The sequence below is a fragment of the Acanthochromis polyacanthus genome, chromosome 21, assembly GCF_021347895.1.
Source record: "Acanthochromis polyacanthus isolate Apoly-LR-REF ecotype Palm Island chromosome 21, KAUST_Apoly_ChrSc, whole genome shotgun sequence".
NCBI lineage: Eukaryota > Metazoa > Chordata > Actinopteri > Pomacentridae > Acanthochromis > Acanthochromis polyacanthus.
Genome location: NC_067133.1, coordinates 16,020,672 through 16,041,619, shown reverse-complemented (window position 1 = coordinate 16,041,619; position 20,948 = coordinate 16,020,672). Strand labels below are relative to the sequence as shown.

General features: G+C 40.1%; 3 protein-coding genes across 5 annotated transcripts in view; 1 reads left to right on the top strand and 2 right to left on the bottom strand.

Annotated features, from left to right (window-relative positions):
- The first annotated feature begins 2,822 nt into the window (after window positions 1-2,822).
- ramp2 (receptor (G protein-coupled) activity modifying protein 2) lies at window positions 2,823-7,717 on the top strand. The gene is made up of 6 exons (XM_022205550.2): window positions 2,823-3,068; window positions 3,683-3,745; window positions 3,831-3,860; window positions 5,726-5,755; window positions 5,925-6,099; window positions 6,206-7,717. The coding sequence occupies exons 1-6, from the start codon at window positions 3,014-3,016 to the stop codon at window positions 6,453-6,455; spliced, it is 603 nt and encodes a 200-aa protein (XP_022061242.1). The 5' UTR covers window positions 2,823-3,013; the 3' UTR covers window positions 6,456-7,717.
- Window positions 7,718-15,865: 8,148 nt separating this feature from the next.
- On the bottom strand, window positions 15,866-17,992 carry apnl (actinoporin-like protein). Its single transcript, XM_022205567.2, has 3 exons — window positions 17,415-17,992; window positions 16,828-16,954; window positions 15,866-16,725 (listed from the first exon to the last, which is right to left on the bottom strand). The coding sequence occupies exons 2-3, from the start codon at window positions 16,929-16,931 to the stop codon at window positions 16,269-16,271; spliced, it is 561 nt and encodes a 186-aa protein (XP_022061259.1). The 5' UTR covers window positions 16,932-16,954; window positions 17,415-17,992; the 3' UTR covers window positions 15,866-16,268.
- Window positions 17,993-18,088: 96 nt separating this feature from the next.
- Window positions 18,089-20,948, bottom strand: part of LOC110958855 (uncharacterized) — a 46,924-nt gene continuing 44,064 nt past the window's right edge. For all 3 annotated transcript variants that reach the window (XM_051941334.1, XM_051941335.1, XM_022205566.2), the window contains 3 exons: window positions 20,093-20,230; window positions 19,759-19,867; window positions 18,089-18,789 (listed from right to left, as the gene is read on the bottom strand). In XM_051941334.1, the coding sequence (XP_051797294.1) occupies window positions 18,360-18,789; window positions 19,759-19,862 (534 nt within the window). In that variant the 5' untranslated portion in view covers window positions 19,863-19,867; window positions 20,093-20,230 and the 3' untranslated portion in view covers window positions 18,089-18,359. The remainder of the gene's footprint in view (window positions 18,790-19,758; window positions 19,868-20,092; window positions 20,231-20,948) is intronic.

Genomic DNA, 20,948 nt, shown 5'->3' with positions numbered 1-20,948 from the left:
AAGACACATTTAGCTGTTGAAAAGGAGAATATGTTTAAACTTACCGCTTGCTAAAAGATAGTCCTGACAGCTGTGGATGACCGTTTATCATTTTCCTCCAAGAGTTTAAAAAGGATCTGGAAGATGGAACGTGATTGGTCAAAAGTAAGCCCACAGGCCCAGGACGTGATTGGCCTAACGGAACATGAGGTCGTGCGCTGATTGCCTGGTATGGGCTTACTTTCAGGGCTTAGTTTGGGCTTATTTTGCTCTAACAGCAGAGTGCAGCAGGCGCAAGTGGGTTATTGGTCCACATTAGGCCCGTATGTGTTATATATCCTCAATTTATCGCTTTCCACTGGAGTTTTCCCAGCTTGTTTTAAATCTGCAATTGTTAAACCCTTATTAAAGAAACCTGGCCTGGACGCTGACTCCCTTACTAATTATAAGCCCGTGTCAAACCTGTCTTTTTTTGTGAAAGTGGTTTCAACTCAGCTATTGAAATATTTGTCATTAAATAATCTTTTTAGGCCTCTTCAGTCAGCTTTTAGGGCAAATCATTCCACAGAAACAGCGCTGACTAAAGTGGTGAATGATTTTCTTCTAGCTGCTGACTCAAAGGCATCATCTGTTCTGTTGTTGTTTGATCTCAGCTCGGCTTTTGATACGGTGGATCAAGGCATCTTATTGGACAGACTGGAGAATTATTTCGGCATCTCAGGCCAGGTGCTGAAATGGTTGAGGTCTTACCTGTCAGAGAGATCTCACAGTGTTTTCTTTAACAATGTGCTCTCTGAGTCCTGTGCTGTTAGACATGGCGTACCGCAGGGGTCTGTACTAGGACCCCTGTTGTTTTCTCTTTATCTGACACCTTTCAGTCAAATTCTGCACTCCTTTGGGATTTCTTTTCATTGCTATGCAGATGACCTACAACTATACATGCCCTTGGTCCCTCAAAGTGTTTTTGACACTGATAAACTCCAGGCCTGTCTCTCAGCTGTTAGGAGCTGGCTATCAACAAATTTCCTGCTCCTGAATTCTGCCAAGACTGAAATGATGGTGATTGGACCTGAAAGTGTTAATCCTCTGCTTGATGACCTTACTCTGTCTTTGGATGACTGTGCTATTCATTGTAAAGACAGAGTTAAGAATCTTGGTGTACTCTTTGATAAAACCCTCTCATTTAAATTCCATATTAAAGAGGTGACCAGATTGGCCTTTTTCCACCTCAGAAATATCTCTAACATCAGACCAGTTCTGTCATTTCAGGATGCTTATTGTTAAATGTATAGAGTGTTGCTTATTTTATTCTATTGCATTTAGGAATATGGAGTATTGATACTGTTTATTATTGTTCTCAGGTTTACTATTAAATGTGTAGAGTGCTATTTCCTGTATGTTGTTGTATTTTAAAATTTACATTACTGCACAGAACATTTCAGATTATTTTACCACAGATCAAGGGTACAGATTTTTGTTGTTCACTGTGTATTGGGTAGTACTCATTTTGATTTAGACTGATTAGTATACAGAACCCTATGATGTTTCTGGTTTACAGCTGAGAACTAGCTGCTAAAAGTGCAGAATATTAGTTCTTATTTTAGGTGTGATAATTTTCAGTAAATATTCTAAGAAGCGGAAACTGACAGGGTTGTATATAGTGCTGTTCTTGCACAATATTTGTCTCTTAATTGCCCTGAGGATACTGTCGTTGAGCTTACTAGTTTTACATATCAGGCAGATGTTGCAGCTAATGATGCTGTAATTCACATAAACAAGGAAACAAGTCATAACTTTCATGTTAACAGTCCAAAATGAAAAGGTGATATACAGCTTTCCTACTGTGTTAACGAAGCAAAAAACCATGAAAAATACTTTGCAAAAGTGATAGGTTGGTAGCAACTTTCATTTTTTCTTATAACTTTTCGGTGCCCCCCCAAAATATCTGTTGTACCCCCCTGTGCCCCCCCACTAAAATCAATCGGGATCCGCCCCTCCCTCGACAACATTTGAAATACGTTTCATGCTCTTCTTTGTGGGCAAAATCGATTTAGTTGTTTAACGTCACCCTAACTGTAAGTTTGATATTTAAGCTTCTTTTTGTTGGATTTAAAAAAAAATCAACCCATTGCATATAAAAAGAGAGGCCTCCTTTAACCGAAATGAAATGTGGAAGCAATTTTGGCCAAAGCTATCTGGCTTTGCTCCAAGACCAGCAGCTGAGGGAGAAAACTCATCCTTCAGTGACGTGAATGAGTGCCTCAGTTTCACTCTGGATATCCCTGCCACCTCCCTTTACCACAGAAGCTCAGGGTGACGTCAGAAGCAGAAGTGGCGAGAAGGGGAGTGGGGGCGTCTGCACTGCTGGTACACCACAGAACAGATACAAAAACAATATATTCCTTATGCACCAGCAGTCGTAAACAGCGAATCTCATATTTTATGGCAGCATTTGATGTGATTTAATCTGAAAAATGTAATCTTCAATGATAAATTAAAAGGGAACTTCACCACTGTTACATATTAGGATCTGTTTACAGGTTTGCTGCTTTTTGTTAAGAAAACCTGTATCTCATAATGGTGATAAAAAGAGTTAAAGTATTGAAATTAGCAAAATCCTTTGAGCGTATCATCCTGAACACTTCTTTCCAAAATTTTACCTAAAATTACCTTAAATGAACCCATTATTAAATCTAAATTATTGTTGTATTGATCAAATCAGAGGCAAACTTAAAAACAGAATGAGGAGAGAAGAAAAAAAGAGTGGGTGGGATTCATCCCAGCTTCTCTATTTCAGTTTGAGACCAGAGGGTGGGATGAGAGAAAGCAACAGATAAAGAGAGAGAGAGTGATGCCGGTGCACCAATGGGCCACACTAGTTCCAACATTATCAGAGGCTCTTTGCCCCATTTGGTGAATCCGCCCATACTAGGAAATGAGGGCTTCCTGTTGTTTTATAGAGCCTTCCTGCAAAAAGGTTGAGATAAGTAATCCCTACCCACCAGGGGAGACGGACAGAGCATAGTCAGGCAAAATGACAGTCACCAGACTTGTGTTTTCTGGCTGTTTTGCGGCTCTTCTCATCTGGGGTAAGTAGAGGATTTTCACTGTCCATTTCTCCACTCCTCTGATTGAATGTCTTAACTTTCCCTCTAGCTCACCTCTTAAGAGGAAATCTTAGGAACTTTCAGTAATTGAGTAGCCTTTAGAAAGGAGCTTAGCCAGTCCCGTGATCGAGTTTTACACTTAAGCAGTTTGGTTTAAGGGTCAAAGAGTGATCAACCTGAGGTAACAAGTTGATTTTTAAAGCATTTTGTGTTACTTTTTCTGAATATTATCATCACATTTATTTAATTATTTTTTTTAACAATTTATGCTGTGGTTATTATTTGCTGTTCTGTATTGAATGGGAAGTTTTATTCTTGTGCAGAGGGAATGATTGTAGACTGTTTAAATGTCCTTGAGTTGAATATATTAAGACTTCCTCAAAGCAGTGGCAGACAAAGGGAGGATGCACTGATGTGCTCACTCCCCACAGCTTACTCTTCGTTACTTCCCATACCTCCTTCTCAGCCACAAGTTCAGGACAGGATTTTTTAAAGGCAGAAATAGCTCAATAATATGACGTGTTAAAGATGGTAGTGGTGCTACTTTACAGCCTTATTCCAATTATCAGTTCTCTTATTATTTTTTTTCCTTGCAGGATGCACCACAGTGGTTTGTCTGGTTGATGAAAAGGAAACAGTGCAACCGACCATCACAGCAGGTATGTGTATTTTGAAGACAATAGAGGAAAAAGACACATTCACGACCTCAAATACTCTGACTAACCTGACATCCCTCCCCTACAGTGTATAACTCAACAGAGACGATGATTTCTGGTAAGTTTGTGATTTTTTTCCGACACATATCATTATACTGTCGACTAATAGCAACATGTCTGTGTTGTCCTAGCAAATTAGAACTACAAATGGTCAAATTGATTTAAGCCTTCTTAAGTCATTTAGCAGAAATACATGGATGCAGTTCAGGTTTTATATATTTCACAGTTCCAAACAGCGATTACATAATTGTGTCCGTTGGGTGATTTTTTTTTTTTGGATCGCTTCCTTAAACTTATTTGCTTGGCCTGGAACTGACAAACCCAGAAAGCAGAGCTCAGAGATCCTGTTGTCTGCCAAGATACCTCCTTGTGTGTATCATCATGAGAATCCAAGATAAACTCCCGGGGAGGTCTCTACCAGTGAGGGGTCAACAGCAGTAGACATGAGGCCCATAATGGTTCGGGGTTGAAGGTTAACTGAAACCTCATTACGAGCAGCCCCCACCTGGCTCAACTTCCTGAATTTGTTCGTCATTCGCCCCACGCAATGTCTGTGATCAACGCATGAACTCCGAGTTGTGAAACAACTGCAGCTTTGGAGCAGCGCCCCTTTCACTGTTCCTCATCCTGTGCCTTCCCTTTTTTTTTTCCTTTCCCCAACTGTCCCCCTCCTTCCCCTGCCAACTCCCCCCCCAACTCTGAGCTCCTCCTCTGCTCAAAAGACACATTTCCTGATGTCATTACTAAATCAAAATGCTGCTCGGCAAACAGATGTTGTGAGAGGCCCAACGTGTGGATTCAGTGACATAAATGAACAAGTTAGTTGTGGGAAAACATGGACTGTAGATTTCATTTATTCATTCATTTAGTCATTCTCGAAATCTGCTTTCCAAAGTGGTGACAGTGGAAAAACTATCTTACAGACGCACTCTGAGCTACTCGTGACATAAAACAAAGGTTTCCCACATTTGTTAGCTTTCTTTACTAGCACAGATGTGTAAATAGAGTTGTCCATTTAAACAGCTTGTCAGCTCTGACTAACAACTTCTTGCAGGTTTGGTCAAATTAACCCAAATATGAAATCATGGCTGTCTGCAAAGCACACCCTGCAGAGTCATGATTACATCCACCCCAGAACGCTAAGCCCTAAATGTTTACTTATGTTTCCTATTTGGCAGAGGCAGCCCAAAAGGCAAATAAATCACATGCTGTGAGCTGGCCAGGCCTTCGACTGTGAGAAACTGAGACTAAAAAGCAGAACAAGAGTTAAAGAGTAAAGGGTTTTCAGATGTGAGTCCAGCCCCAGCTTGGGTGTGCTCCCTTTTATTTGGGAGAATGGAGAGGACAATCTTTGTTGCCTCCACCCCTTTAAAAAAAAGGAAGAAAATCTTAAATAAGCGTGTGTTGGAGTGGGGAAGAGCCGCTGCCAAGGCGGAGGGCCATCAGACAGATCTTCGAAGAACATCTGGTAACCGCGGGTAACATTGTTTGGACATCTGGTAACCGAGGATTACACTGCGTCTCTTCCATCCTGTCGGGTTTCCTGTTATGCCTCGCTGTGCACAGTCTAAGAAGTTTAGGTTTGTTATACATGGTCATCAGCTGGGGGAAACGTATCTTTATTCTTTTTTTCTGACATGAAGCGAGCACTTGGTTTCATTGGGGTATTCCTCTCCTTTCTCTCCGGTGAGTGTGTGGTCTCGCTGCTGCAGCTGCAAATGCCTGCCTCAGCACTACAAATGTAAAAAGGCTACAATAGGCAAAAAAATCTCATTGTATTCAGTTGTATTTCCTAGGAAGCATGTGTTCCTTAATGAATTAGAAAGGGCTTGCATGGAAGAGGGTTTATGTTGAGTGTTTGCCAGTATCAGTGTTTGATGTACATGTTTTTAATCTAAAAGGGCTACTTTTCCTGCTTTTTAGATGTCACTGGACAGACTTCCTTGCCATTCGGTAGGTGACATAACCTTACAAACATACGCCATCTCTTATATCATTCTGTAAAGAGGAATTTGATCAAGCTCTTTGAAAAGATTTATTTTTATTGTCATGCTTTAACTTGCCTCTCTCTGCATCTGTCTTTTGTCGCCTCCTTGTCTGTCTTCCACTCCATTTCAAGCAGCTTGTGGAGATAATTCTCACCAATGTGTGCGTTTGTGCGGATTATGTCATGATCACAACATCCCAACAATGGAGTGCCTCCCCGCTCTGTATCTCCATCTATGTCTGACCAAATTTGAGGATGCAATGAATTCACTGAACAGCAGCGAGTGGTGCATTTGGGGTAATGTGAACAGGTAAAGATGCATGCTTCTATTCACATTTAATTATCTGCTGTATTAAAAAATATCGCTTAATATTCGCCAATTTCTGAATAGGCTTCCGCATTCTCCCTGTCTGCAGTTTGTATAGCAACCTAAGCCATTGCACAGAGGAGATATCCGACTGTCTCCTGATCCCGTGGCCCAACCCTCTGGTGGAACAGACCTTTGTGGACATTCACTCCAGGTTTTTCCAGGATTGTCCCACAGAGGAACTAAGCGACCCGCCACCAGCCATCATCTTGGCCCTGGTGATCACTCCCATCTGTCTGATCCCCGTCATGGTTAGCCTGGTGGTGCTCAAGACCAAAAACGGGGATGGCAGCTCCTGATGATCCAGAATCTCTGCTCTAAGATGGACCTTATCTTCCTTCTCTCCTGGCCTGAGGACTGCTTGTTAACTCGTAGACCGCTGCTATGCTTTATATCCCCACCAGTGACCTTGCAGAGGACTGGATCTTTCTGGCAGGTTTACTTGCACTTCACAACTTGGAAGAATTTTGAATTGAAGATTGAGAGATAACACCAATTTAGAGTTAATGTTCTGTGACATCACAATTATTGCTGTTCACTGACAAATGTCTCGATGTTAATAGAAGCTCGACGTGACAAAATCTATGTCCTGTGTCCTGTACTATACTGTATCTTGACTAACTTTAGTCAAAAGACTGTGACAAAAGTTTTGTTTTCAACCACTTGACTGGACCAACGATTAAACTATTGTTCACATCTAGTTTGCACACAATATGCAGAAAACAGAGCTTCGTTCATACTGGAGAACCCAGTATTCAGGGTTATTATGACAAAAGCTCTGGAGCTTGCAAAAAGTAAAGGCAAAATACTGTATATTCATGTTGACACTACACATTATGTAGGACACTGGCTGTGCCAAAAAAGACAAGGTAATTTTTTATTACTGAACTACTTTTTGTATGCCGTTCTCTTTATTTGCTGCTCAAACTTAACTATGAAGGGAGACAACATGCAAGCTCAACTGTTTGTAAGTCTGAGTTGGATAAAAGTGCCCATGTCCTCTATGTGTGTGTAGGGAGGACAGGAAAACAATTGAGTCTAATGCATGGATCTGGTTATGTGAGTCATAGCGTATGGAAAGTTTGGGGTCAGAGGTTACAGATGGGACACAATGAATGGGTGCGCCCAGAAAAGGAGAGCTCCAGGTATTCTCTATTTTTGAATAGGAAATTTTCCATCTGTCCAAACCCTCATATCGTCGCATCATCTTATAACGATAAGCTAACTGAAGGAAAGTAGACAGAAGACATTTAAATTGTCTGTGCAGCATCGTGATAAACACTGAGCAATGACAAAAAAGATGAGTGTTATCTTTGGCCTGAATCATGCTAATGTGGATATGTATTGTTCAGTTTCGACGACAAAGCCGTTGTAAGTGCTTCTAGATTGGGAACAAAATGTGTATTTATATACTTTGTTATATTTCTGCTATTGTCAGGACTATCGTACTGTACAGTCTGAGCAAATACATCCTGCCTGCTCTCACACCATGTACTGTTTGCTTTTTTATACACTTTTTTATGATTATATTTTAAACCATTAAACCGACTGTTGGATTGTTGACTGTTGCTTAATCTTTTACTCATCTGGACAGTCGGGTAAATGATTGCAGAAACTTCCACTAACATGAAAGAGGCAGATAGTATCAAGTCCGGCTCATGTTCAGCAGCATCAGTGTGGTGAAAGTACCCTTTCACCTTTGTCAGTTTTTGATTAAACACTCCTTTCCCTCGAGTGTAAGGCAGACGGCAACGCTTTTAGGCCTCAAGTAGTGTTTCACTGTATCTTCGGCGAACAGTATATTGTGGTGCGGTTGCTATGCTGCGCAAGTGCTGATGTAGTGAAGGAAGCAGTGACAGCAGTCATGTATCACACCCTCATCTGGCACACACAACACTGTAGGGTGGGCTTGCGTTAGTCTCTGTGTGTGTATGTGTGTGTGTATGTGTGTGTGTGTCTGGCAGGGCTGGGTGGGAAAGTGTGTTCGGTGACCTTCTTCCTCTCTAGATGCCGGGTCATCCTCGTCCCCACCCCCCCTCTGACCTCATCCATTTTTTGTGTTACTCCTTATTGTTACAACAAACCAGACACTGTTTGTGATGTCGTTATGCAAGACGGGATTGTGCAAACAGTACTAATCATATTTTATCGGTCACACTACATCAATTGTTTGGGGGGGGACTAAAAACATTATGTGTGTATGCTCCTCTCAGAATACAAGTACTGAAGGTCAATATCCAGGACATGGGAGTTTTAAAGTGTTTCCATTCGGGAAACTTTGCCCTCTAGTGGCTCCAGGCGATACAGAGACAAAGTGCTTTATGAAGTTTTAAATACCAGCACTTGACCTCTGAAACAAAAGTTAAATGTTGAGGAATCTTCTTGAAAATAACTCAAAATCAAGCCTTTCCCTGAGCGACATTTGTATCAGAGAGGCTCCTGGCTGACAGGCTGTTGTTTATCTTTGTACACAGACAAACAGCTGATGTGTATGTGTGAAATCTTCAGAAAGAAAAACAGCATCTTGTACTCTTTTTGGGTTTTCAAGGAAGGACAGAAAACTAAAAACTAGACAAAAATAGAGACAATTTCACTCATTAATATGGTAAACATTGTGATCATTCTCTGCAAGGTTTGTTTTTTCTTTCTTCATTTATTTTGTGCTTGTTTTTAAAATGGTTACAGCTTTTTTTCTCTCCAGTTTGTAGGCTAATCATCCTAAATCTGAATATATGTGTTTTGTCTGCGTGTTCAAATTTGACCAGGATAGAAGTAGCAAGTAGCTTAATTGCCTCCATGAACTGAGCTTTAAAGCCTCTCAGCTCCAACTTATTGGTGGCATCTTTGCATCTGACGTACTAAAAATAGTCATATTTCTTAAATTATTTTAAAAATACATAATCTGTGACATCTGACCATCTAATGTCAGTTACTGTAAGAACTTCCAATACAAAATGGTGTGTTTGAATAAATATTTGAATATTTCAATGAGGTATTCTATCACCACGACTCCGCCAACAGGTTTTCCTCCAACCTCCCAGCTGTGTCATCACACAGTTACATAACATGCTGAGCTGCCTTAATTCGTATAAATCAAGGGCCTCAGTTTCAAGGATCTCTGTTGACAGTGAAGTGGGCTGACTTGATGCTGTGGGGCTGGAATTATTCTCTGAAATGTATCAGGGAGCATGTCAGCAGCCCTACAGAGACATTTAGTTATGTAAAATCTGATGAAGTTAGTTTTGATTGACACATTAGCAAATTCAGGGACCGTGCAATCAGGAATACTTTCAAAAGTCATCGAGCAGGATTCAAATACTTCTGCATGTGTGAGCTTAAAATACTGATAAAGCAACAGCTGAAAGTAATAATAAATACTGCTAAATATATTTATATTTTTGTTCTATTCCACACAAGTTCGTGATGAATTACAAAGACACCACAGTTATACATTCTTTAAAAAATTATTCAAGGAATATATGGTTGCAAGATTTAAAAAAAGAAAAGAAACTAATTTACTCCTTTAGATAAACTATTTAAGCTGTAAAGATTATTTTAAAAGTTGAGCTGACATAAAAATGTTGGTAGGTCTATCAACTTAATACTGTATGTAGTTTGAATCTGCATATATTAATTTAAAACTAAAATTCAACTTGAGGAAACTTAATGAAATAGACCGAACAACTTGTATTTCTTCATTTTGAATTCAGGATTTCAAGTCCCCTTAACATGAATGGGCAAAATCTGAGACTGATAATTAAAACACCTTTGATTGAAAAGGTAATGCTAATTCCTCTGATTTGATATAGTTTGTGGGTTGAACATAATTTCATTAGAAGTTATCACAACTCAAAAAGACTGAAGCAAACTGTCATTCTGTTCGCTGGGCCTAAATACTATGTTTTTTGGAGTGTATCTGATATATTTTATTCTGTTTCATGCACCTAGTTTCACAAAACACAACCTCTAAAACTGTGAAGTAAAAGCAATATTAAAAACAAGCACATGCCTTTTTTTCTCTCTATGTAATGTAAAAAAAAAAAAAAAAAAAGGCAACCAAAGCTGACAAGGTACAAGAATAACTTAGAAACTGGTAATTATTTTCTGATAAAATGTAAACATCTAATTGTAAAGTATCCTTACTGTGTGTGTTTATATATCTGTATATGCAACACGGGCTGGTATATGACGGGTGTGAAGGCTGGGAAGGCTTTCATGAAGCTCACTTTCTTTTTCACACAGCCACAGATACATGAATGTATATTTCTAGAACTGAGACAAGGACTAGACGGTGTTTGCACAGCACAAACAGACACCAGAAGTCCTCGTCTCTCTGCAGCAGTGACCACTGAGCCTGGTCTCTGGTTGCAGGTGGTGGGTTTTGGCTCTGGCGTTGGGTGCCTCTGGGTCTCCTCACCATGGGACTGTTATGTCCCAGAGATCTGGCAGGATGGTTGGCAGGACGGCAGGTAAGGGCATCTTTGTATCAACTGCTGCTTGCTTCGGCAGATTTAGCAGCGTGGCTGGGGAGTTTGGCATCATAGGTGGCCAACAGTATCAGCTTCACTGCTTTTATGTGCTGCATTGATTAGCATCAACGACAGCAGACGGTCCTCCACAGCTGGCTGGGGGAGAGGCAGCTTCTTGGAGCAGGTTGTGCCAAATTATTGATAAGTTATTGATGAGTTATTAATTTTGCATTTGATTTACAGATGCCTTTATTCATAAAAATCAGTTTGCATTCAATTTTTTCCCACTAACCACTTCAGTGGGCACTCATGGACACGGGAGTGTTTCCAGATTTGATGAAAATTAAAAGATTGCACCCACTGAAGCGAGTCATTCAGTGTGACATGAGTAATTACTTTGTTGTGTGAGAGGCAGGCAGCTGGCGCTGCTGTGTCAGAGCTGACCCTTCAGCTGGCTCACATCAAGCTGGCAGCAGATGACTGTACATTCAAGTAGGTTTGACATCAAAACTGCTGCTCGATCACTCAGAATAAACTCAAGGAATTACAGAGCATGAATAACCCTGTTTCACTGCCAGCTGAAATTTTGAGTGACAAGTGACAAAAATGTTCTTCAGTTGGCCAACGATGATGGAAAAGGAGCAGGGCCTGCATTAGCCTGAAGGTCAGCGTTACTGGTTTGATGATTATCCTGAGAGGGATGGAGTTACAGCAGAACAACAAGAGCAGGCCTACCTGAGAAACAACCACAGGGAGTTGTAATCAGAATCAGGAAATTGAAACAATGCAAAGACAAACATTACCAACTGAGTTGTAACAGCCGGTTGAACTTGATGCAGCTCTGAGCATTAACAGCAGAGAACACAATGTATAGCAAACATGTACTGCACACGTGTATACAGAGACATATACTGTATATATTGCCAACACCGGAGAGAAACTGAATTGGGCACATTTTTGGGAGTAGTTTATCTAATTTTAGGTAAAAAAAATATAAATAAAGCAGGCTCATTAGTTCAACTCAGGCAGAGGGGGCGCAACATGAAAATGGACAAATTCATCTCCACTGAAGACCTGACGCTGGGCTTGAAGACACACAACATTGTGGAAAACAATATAACATAATTGCTATTTCTTAAAGCGGATTATTTTTAGATGAGCCAAACACAGCACTGACATAATGTTACCTTTTAAGCTGGCAACTAAAACTTCGAAAACAGACTCTTCTTTGCAGCCAGAAGATGAAGAGCAACATTAGCATTCAATTTAAGCTGTGTTTTCGGCCAGCTTGTGAGTGTAAAGTCAAGGATGCACGCTCATCTCCTTTTAAAGTCACTAACTTTGCCTGCTGTTTAGTCTTCGGCACATAATAAATAGAGCTTTTTGCTAAACTTGGATGTATATTGTGGACAAAAACGACACTGATGAAAACAATGACATTGAATCTAAGCAAAGTTTCCGGCTGGAAAGCTAAACAATGAGGCTAAATAAAGTTTCACAGAGCTGAGTGGTTGATTTGTTTCCTTGGTGGCATTTTTCCCATACAAGTGTTGATCATTGTTAACATAAAAATAGTAATTATAGTGGCTTTGAGGAACAATATAATGTTCCTGTTTTCATTATTACATTGTATTCTTGGAAACAAGGACGATTCGCTTTCACTGAAACAGAACTTATGATCACTGTCATCTACTTTAGCTTGCGTTCTTTCTTAGAATCACATCCAATTGAAGAACTGTGACAAAGGGAGTTTCTGTAAAACATGACATTATTCTAATACATATAGAAGTGGTAACAGAAAAGCAACATTTCTTATCCAACATGCAGCATTTATTACATGATTCATTGATTTTGAAGGAATGAAAGCAATAGGAAAGTCTATTCTAATACTGTAATAATACCAAGACTTTTAAATGTCCTTTCACAAGTTGTCTGTACTGTTATAAGATACTCATCTGTGTCACTCTGCATGCTGGGAGTTTCCGAAATAACAAACTAACATGGTGAGACAATTCCCCGAGCCTGCCAGGAATAACACGACTTTCAACCCTCGCATATCAACTGAAGGAATTCTGAGGAGTCAGCAGAATATAACCCACATAAATTTTGAAAAACAAAACAAACATGCAGGTCAGTGAGGCTCCAGCTTAGCTTGAAAGTATCTGACTGCTTTCTTTTACCCTTGCAGATTCTCTAGAGGTGAGCCTGACTGAGACCGAAGCCTGCAATTGAGATCCAATGATGGGGCTGCAGGCGTCTTCTACCAGCCTGACACACATCAGGTCAGACACACAGCGAACTATCAGAGAGTGCCAGGCCCTGCTGGATGTCAAGACATGTTTGCAGCTGGGGGTTGCAGAAGAAGACACAGGGTGATGAACTTTTTTAAGGACACAAAGGCAACTTTTTCTCTTAAAATCAGCCTTTTCCAGGTGTCTGAGGCCTTGTACAGCATATACTATACATTATAATGTGCTGTCATTGCATGCGGTATCTATAAATAGTCTAGAAAATATTTTGAGATCATTATTTTGTTCTTAAAATTGCTTTTTTTTTCTATTCTTTATGGCATGGCCAGAGCGCTACATTGTCTCTAAATTGTGTGAGCACACTTTATGTGAGAGCAGGCCTCTAGATGGCAGTCTTTGAGAGCAAATTCTGCAGTTGAAGACACTCAAGAATTGCAGCTTTTGAGTGTGCATCTATTCATTTCAAGTGAGCAGAATAGCTATTATGATGCTGATTGTGCTTTTTGTCAATGGTTTGTAGTGGTTTAAGCTGTCAAAAGTGCTTAAACTCACACTCAAACCTCAGGTCATGGAAACTTGATCGTTTTATGCCGTTTGTTTGGACACTCCCAGTTTAACTCAATATACAATTCAGTTCTCATGTGCTGTTGGAGGAGTTTCAAAGGAAATACAATGAGTTAAATTCAAAAATTGTGCAAGTTAAACCTTTAATGATGCTATAATCTTGAGAATCTAAGAGGTGAAAGTGTATGGAAATCTTTCTTTTTATGTAGGGACGACACAAAGCTGAAAACAGGTGAAGGTGATAACAGAAAGAAAAAGACTCCACTTCAAGTACAAAGACAGAGGAGATGCATGCTCCTGTGTTTTCTTCCCTCTCCAGGCCTATTTCTATTCATAGTAATATAGCAGAAACTGCAAAACAAATACAGAAAACTTCAACACCAGTTCAACAAAGTAAATCAAGGAGGTAAACATTCATTTTTCTGGTGTTAAAAATACAGAAAATACCAACACAAAGTGAAAATTCCCACATAACATTTAGAGAGGATGCACCACCTTTAAGTGTCTCACAGTGCCAGGGGGCCATGTTTTTCCGGGTTTTCTGGTTTGATGTATTTGAGGTTCTCATTGCAGTTTGTTTCTTAGTAGTTTCTTCTTTATCCCTGCTTATGTTCCAGTAGTGGAGCCTCACTGTTGTTTTAACACGATCAGCTGATGTTTCTCTCATGAAAAGACATGCCAATGTGTAAACTTCAACGATGCACCTGCACTGATCCACCTCTCTTTCCTCCAAACATCCTGGAAGGGTTCTGACAGAAGCTTTTATCAAGAAAAACAACAAGATTCCCTCTTTTTTTATACCTGAATAGCATCTTTCGCAGTCCTCAAATGCAGAGCTTCTTACGTTTATCTACACAGGAAAAGATGCTTTTTCTCATATCTTTTTCTTTCTGTTTAAGAAGTCTAATCCGGCACTTTTTTTTCCGGAGGAAAATACAAATCACATAATGCACAATAGAATTTTTTCCATATAAAACATCCATATCTGCATGTGCAGGTGCATGCTGCCTAGACTCAGAGATGCTCACCACAAAAGCACGCAAACACACACATACTGTACGTAGTAATGCAAACGCACAAACGCATGCAGTCAACAAACCAATACAAAACATGAAAGTCAACTCATGCTCGTGTACAGTAAACATAGATTAGATATTGAAAGGAAAAAATATCAAAGGAACTTATCCTCATTTTTAAGCTGACACAAACAAAAGTTTCTGCTTAGTGTCCCCGCCTGTTTATTGGGGACCATGTGTCATTTCCACAATACGTCACTCAACAATGCTTCAGGGATTGAGCCGAAGCAGGCCTAGCTGATGCCTCTATATTATGTATGGCTTTTATACAAATGCAACAGTGACAGTGAGCAAAACCTTTGATCTGGGCTTATTTGTGACTGGAACAGTTAATGCTGCGAAAGCATCATGAATCTAATGGGAAAACAGCATCAGGTAGGCACTATTGAGATTGCAAACGGAACCGCTGCAACCTGATAACTTCCTATGAAATGTAAATTAAGAGCTGATATTCTGCCTCCTGCCTCAGAAGCCCGCATTTTCCGAAGGTTAATGACAGTATCCACATAGAATTGGCCGAGCCATTACGGCAAAATATGTTCTTTGATGATGAGATAACACGTCAAGATAGTAATGTCTGCCCAATTAGAGAGTTATAAAGCTTCTGGTTAGTGTAATGAGTCACTGAGCGGCCATAATAATAGGGTCTCCACCTAAATCTCGTTCACCGTGCCAAGATCATAATCGCAAAAAAAGAAAAAGCGAGTGTATCTTTTCTCCTTGAGTTTACTGGTTCATAAAAATGAACCAGTTATTGTGTTTTGAACAACAACAACATAATAGGAGAAATGTTCCCTCTGGCTCAGGCAGTTTAAACCTTTTTTTTATCTCCAAAACGTGTGTACAGACAGTGTTGTACAGATTTTAACGATGCAAGGTTGTATTTAACGAAGAACTTTTTTTCCCTTCAAGTGTTTGTAAAGATATTGAATGCTCTTAATTTTAGAATTCAAATATAGGTTGAGCAAAGATCGCAACCGTTTTGTTGATATCTTCCATTAAATAAGCTCAAAAAAATTGATCTGCAAAAGTTCTACCAAGTCTTTTATGTACTGTAAATACTGTAATAGCAGTCACATATGCCCTGAGGCTAAGCAACATGAGAATGGGTGTATCCCTGAGTTGCTCCCGTACATTCATTGGGAAAAACTGCTTCTTTTATTTTGGTCTGTATCTCAGTTCCACTCATCATTATCCAGATGAAGCCCTTTCAAACACACAGTGTATGTTGTGGATAGTATGCATGCATAAAAACCACGTAATTTCATATTCAGAATTTTCAATCTCATTTCTTTTTGAGGACTTTTGCACTCTTCTAAACTCTTTCAACAGACACTCATACACAAATAGCTTCGGCAAAAAGGTTTATTTTATTCCTCAGACTACAGTGTCAAGGTAAATACAGACACATTCTCTGTGTATTTTATTAAGCCGTGTGCCCTCATCCTCCGGTGAGTCATCCTTTGATTTCCATTTCTAAAGATGCCATTTTAAAACTGAATGCTATTGAAACAGAGAGAGGCTTTGGCTTTAAAGAGGGGATATTGCTGCCTGAATTTATAAACAAACTAAGCTGTGATCTTAAGCAGATTTACTGAAGGGTAATACCCAGGTATACAGACACATGTCAGCAACAATGCATTTGTTAAATCATGCGTGCTGTATTAGAAACTGTCTGACAGGTAAAAGCGTGAGGCGAGGAGATGGATTCTGTTGCTGGCACACATTACAGACAGACTAGCCAGGCGGGGTCTCTAGTAGTGCTGCTGACCCATGGGTGTGAAAAGCTTATCCCACACCTCCACCTTCATGATGGAGTTTTCCAAAGGAGACATGGTGGCCTTGATATCTAGGTAGTTGCCCACATAATTGATTCCCGACCCAGTGGCTTCCTCCCTGACAAACCCATGCTCCTGCTGTTTCTTCTCATAGTACATTTCTTTGTACAAATCCTCGTCACAGTTACGGCCCTTTTTATAGATGCCCACTGCAAACCAGTTCTTGTACAGGTTGTAGTCCCATGGAACTGAGAACATGATGGCCAGACTCTCGATGTAGTCGTTCTGGGACCTCTCGAAGAGGTCGTAGGTCAGCACACCGATGCTGCCGGTTAGTTTGCCCTTGGACTTGGAGAAAGTGCAAACCTCGATCTTCAGAGGGCGCACTGTGGGCTGAGGTGGGTTGTATGTCTCCCCATTCTCAAGATACACCCTAAAAAAAAAAAAACAGATACCACATATATTACACGTTTTTCTGGAACTATATAGTAGCTTTCATATAGGCCTGGAAAATTCCAGTGCAGTCAGGGCTTACCTGGGGTTGATAAGGCAGTAGTTGTTGGTGACATTGGAAATTTCAATTGTCACACTTCTCTTCCTGTCTATGTCAGCGGCTACGGCTTCAGCTGACTCCGTCATGTTGCAACAGTTGTGAGATTCGCCTGTAAAACAAAGGCATTTGTAGACGTAAACCTGCCTAAAGCTATGACAAGCGTATCCCTCCCGTCTGAAATGTGCTGGGAATCATGAGAAGCCAATCTAGAATATATGCCTGCTGACACACACTATTGGCACTACACTGACCTTCAAAAGCACACATCGACTGGTACAGAGTATGAATGATGCATTTCAGCAGCTAATGAGATTTCAAAACTTGTGAACAATCATGCTGCAGCCTCATAAGAGAGTGTACCACTTCAATTATAGCTCTAAGTAGCATGCAATAATGAAGTTAGAGTGAAAACGCTGGAGAAAATGAGCAGCTCTTTTATCAACGGATACAAGATACAAATCAGACAAATGTCTCATCAGACTTCTACATTCTACAAATGACTGTTTTAAGACTCACTAAACGGGAATAGTGTAGCTCTTTTAAATGTCCTTTACCCTAAAAGATCTTACCTGCTCAGAAGCTCTGTAAGTGCTCCGAGTTCCAAAATGTGAGAACGTTCCTGGTACCTGAAAGGGAGGTGCCAGTTAATTTTTTTATTTATTTTTTTAAAGGACGTAAGCCCTCACCTGGGAAACCCACCCCCTTGGAAAACAACCCCAGTTCGAAAGACACTCCCTCTTTCTACACACACTCATCAAAAGGAAGACTTGGAATACAAATATTTCTGTGGTTTTCCCTCTGGGACAAAACAACCACACCCTAGTCTGTTGGATCACAGCTCCTAGGTAAGCTGGGAATCATTCACTCAGCACTGCTATGTTATGGGGACACGGATGTCTGATTGACGAACTGAGGGGGTTTGGAAATCTCATTCCTGCTGTATTGTGCAACAGAATAAAAAGCAAACTGAACAAGTCAAGACAGACATCTCCAGAGCTACTTTGGTCTGTCTTTTGTAGAACCTCTCGCATTCCAAATATCGCACAATCAGGCAAGATGGAGAATCTCACAGCCAGTGAAGAACAACATTGTTATCAAGTCGATTAAAAAAACATCTATGCAGATATTCCATCTGTTGCTGCTCATTAGAATTGGATGGATCCAGATAGGAGATTAAAAAATGATTACAGTTCATCAGTAATAATGAAAGCATACTGAGTGAAAACATAAAGTAACACAAGGATTGGGTCTGAATGTTTTATTACCATAATCAAAGAAAAAGGGAGTGCACAACGTACATGAGCCCAAGAAATAAGCTAATGGGGAATCAATGAGCTGGCTGTCAGATATTGATATCTTTCAGCAGACACAAAATACAGATGACAGCAAAATCAGTCTTCCTCTCTGCAGTGTTTTTCAGGATGACAACAGTTGTCAGATCAAATGAAGTTTATTCATTGTGCGGGTACAAAAACAACAAAGTACAGAGGAGCAGAACATTAGCAGACTGCACACTAACGACCCATTTTATCATAGAGCTCCACTTTAACAATGGCTTTGCCAACTGAAGACATCGTGGCCCTCAAATCAACATACGTCGCTTGATATTGCAGCCCAGTACCACTCGTCTCAGAGCGGACGAAGTTGCTGAGATCTTTTCCGTCATACAGCTGGTCGTACAGATGTTTATCGCAGGCACGGGAAGTCTCAACCACACCTACAGCCAGCTTATTTCTGTAAATGTTGTGGTCATAGGGCACAGAGAACATGATGGTCATGCGGTCAGAACAAACCCGGCTCTGCATGTGGAACAGGTCATAGGTCAGCAGGCCGACGGCGCCTGTGGCAGTGTTGCCATCCTTGGTGAAGGAGCACACTTCAGTCTTGGTGGTGCGAACCGTGGGCTGAGGTGGATGGTGACAGAAGCCACTTGACATGTAAACCCTACACAAGAAACCAAGAGACGCATCTTTACCATCACTGCTAATGAAATGACAGTTTTATGTCTCATACTTTTGATGAAAAAAAAAGCACACTTTTGTAAGTTTGGCGGAGATCGTCAATGCACTTTTTGAGCGTTGGGCTTTCCAGGGTGAAGCATCTTATGCTGATGGATGGAGTGTGACTGGAAGTACTACTGTGGACTTCTAAGCAACAGTGAGTGTACCTGCATGCGATGTGCAATGAGGCAGTGCGTGTCACTGCATGATGGATAGGTGGATGTTCTCAGCAAAGTAATGTCACACATGAAAACCACCCATCCAAAATATGGCCTGTCCTGCCACAACTAGATAAATGCAGGAGCATGGCATAGATTCCAGTAGACACAAATTATTTTACTGATCCTATTGTTTTGTTTTGTTTATTTTCACAGGTTTATCAGATATGTAAGAAATAGAGCAGGTGGCTGTATACAATTAATAATCTATGAATGTTATACACTTTATTTCACCGGCAATATCTCTGAGGTCAAGTAAAGTAAAACCACACTAACATTTACTTTCTATGAGGGAAATCTGTGCTTTTTCTATGACTATTAGGAAGGAGAAAAAAGTTGTTGAAACTTGTGGTGAATATCAACTTAAGGATGCATTTTGCACAAAACGAACATAATTATATGCAATTAATTCTTTTTAATGTGCTTTCAAAACAGTAGGCAATCAGACCTAATTACACTGTGATAAGTACAGGTTATATGGCAGGAGGTAAACAGCCGTATTTCATTGTTTTTACTATGCTATTAGGTTTCCGCTGTTTATCATATCATCTTTGCATGGCACTGTAACACGTCATTCATTAACATGGATTTTATACAGTAAAATGCATCAGTGTTTCTTTATTCAATCAGGTTTGATCTGAGGTATTGTTTCCATTTAACACATTTTAAACAAATAAATACGTTTACAGACTTACTTTGGGTTGATGAGGCAGTAACTAGAGCTGACATTGGTTATTTCAATGGTGCAGTTTCTGTTGGTAGTGAGAGTGGCTGACACAGCCTCTGCTGTTTCTGGCATCTTGACTGCAAAAAGGACGCGACAGAAAGCTTAGAACAGTATATGTACTAACAGATTACTACTGTCAAAGCGAACCGATTTCTCAGTCACAAAACTTATGAAAAAAAATCAGTTAACATGGGTTTACATGTGTTTTTGTTTTCTCAGACAGCACGGAAACAAAGCTTTTTGTACCCAGGTGTAATTAAAGTAGATAAGTAAGCATAATAAGTAAGCATAATTATATTCACCTTTTAGAGTGAAATGTCCTCGTTGTGCCAAACAGCAGCGCGGAGTTCTTTTTCTTGGGTCCTGCAGAGAGGAGAGAGTCTCCCTTGTGTGATTACACCTCTACAGTGCTTGTTCCAACACAAGCACAGGCGTGTCCGCTGTGAAATAAAAGCACACCATCCATTATGGGAAGTCATATCTTAAAAAGAAGCACATTGGCCGCCTAATATTCCATGGTCACACTCTATGGTAATCATTATCAGTAATTTTAATTAGATGAACCATTAAACATATTAAAGAATTAATTCAATAAAATTTCGATGTCAGCATTACCTTCACATCATACATGAGTGGTGCTGACATCAAGAAAATTAATTCAGTAACTCAACAACTTTCTTCAGCATCAGATTATCTACTTTAAGTTTATTTCCTGTGTTATTTTGCACTTGTTTCATTCATAATTAGATTTTGTTTAATTGACTGGAATGCATTTTCCCCCAGTGACCCATCCACTGCTTTTATTAGAACCACTGCATGCCACTAAATGCATTTCGTAAACAAATTTATGGAACATTTCCTGTTCTGTCTTGCTTAGAACGAAACCAGCATTTCCCAGGTATTGCTCAACTGGTTGCTTATTATTCTTGCAGGTGATGGAAAGCGACAGATTCCTGTGGGAGCCTCCCAACAGTCACACATTTCAACACGCTATCTGACTCTTATTTCACTAATTCTGACAACTGAGCATGCTCCCAACGGAGTGTGGAGAAGAAGAGGAGACACTCCCTTCTTCCATGTAACTTTCAAAAACAATGTATTGTGTAACATGGCACAGTACAGTGCAGCGCTATATTTATCCATACGATTAGAAGGCCT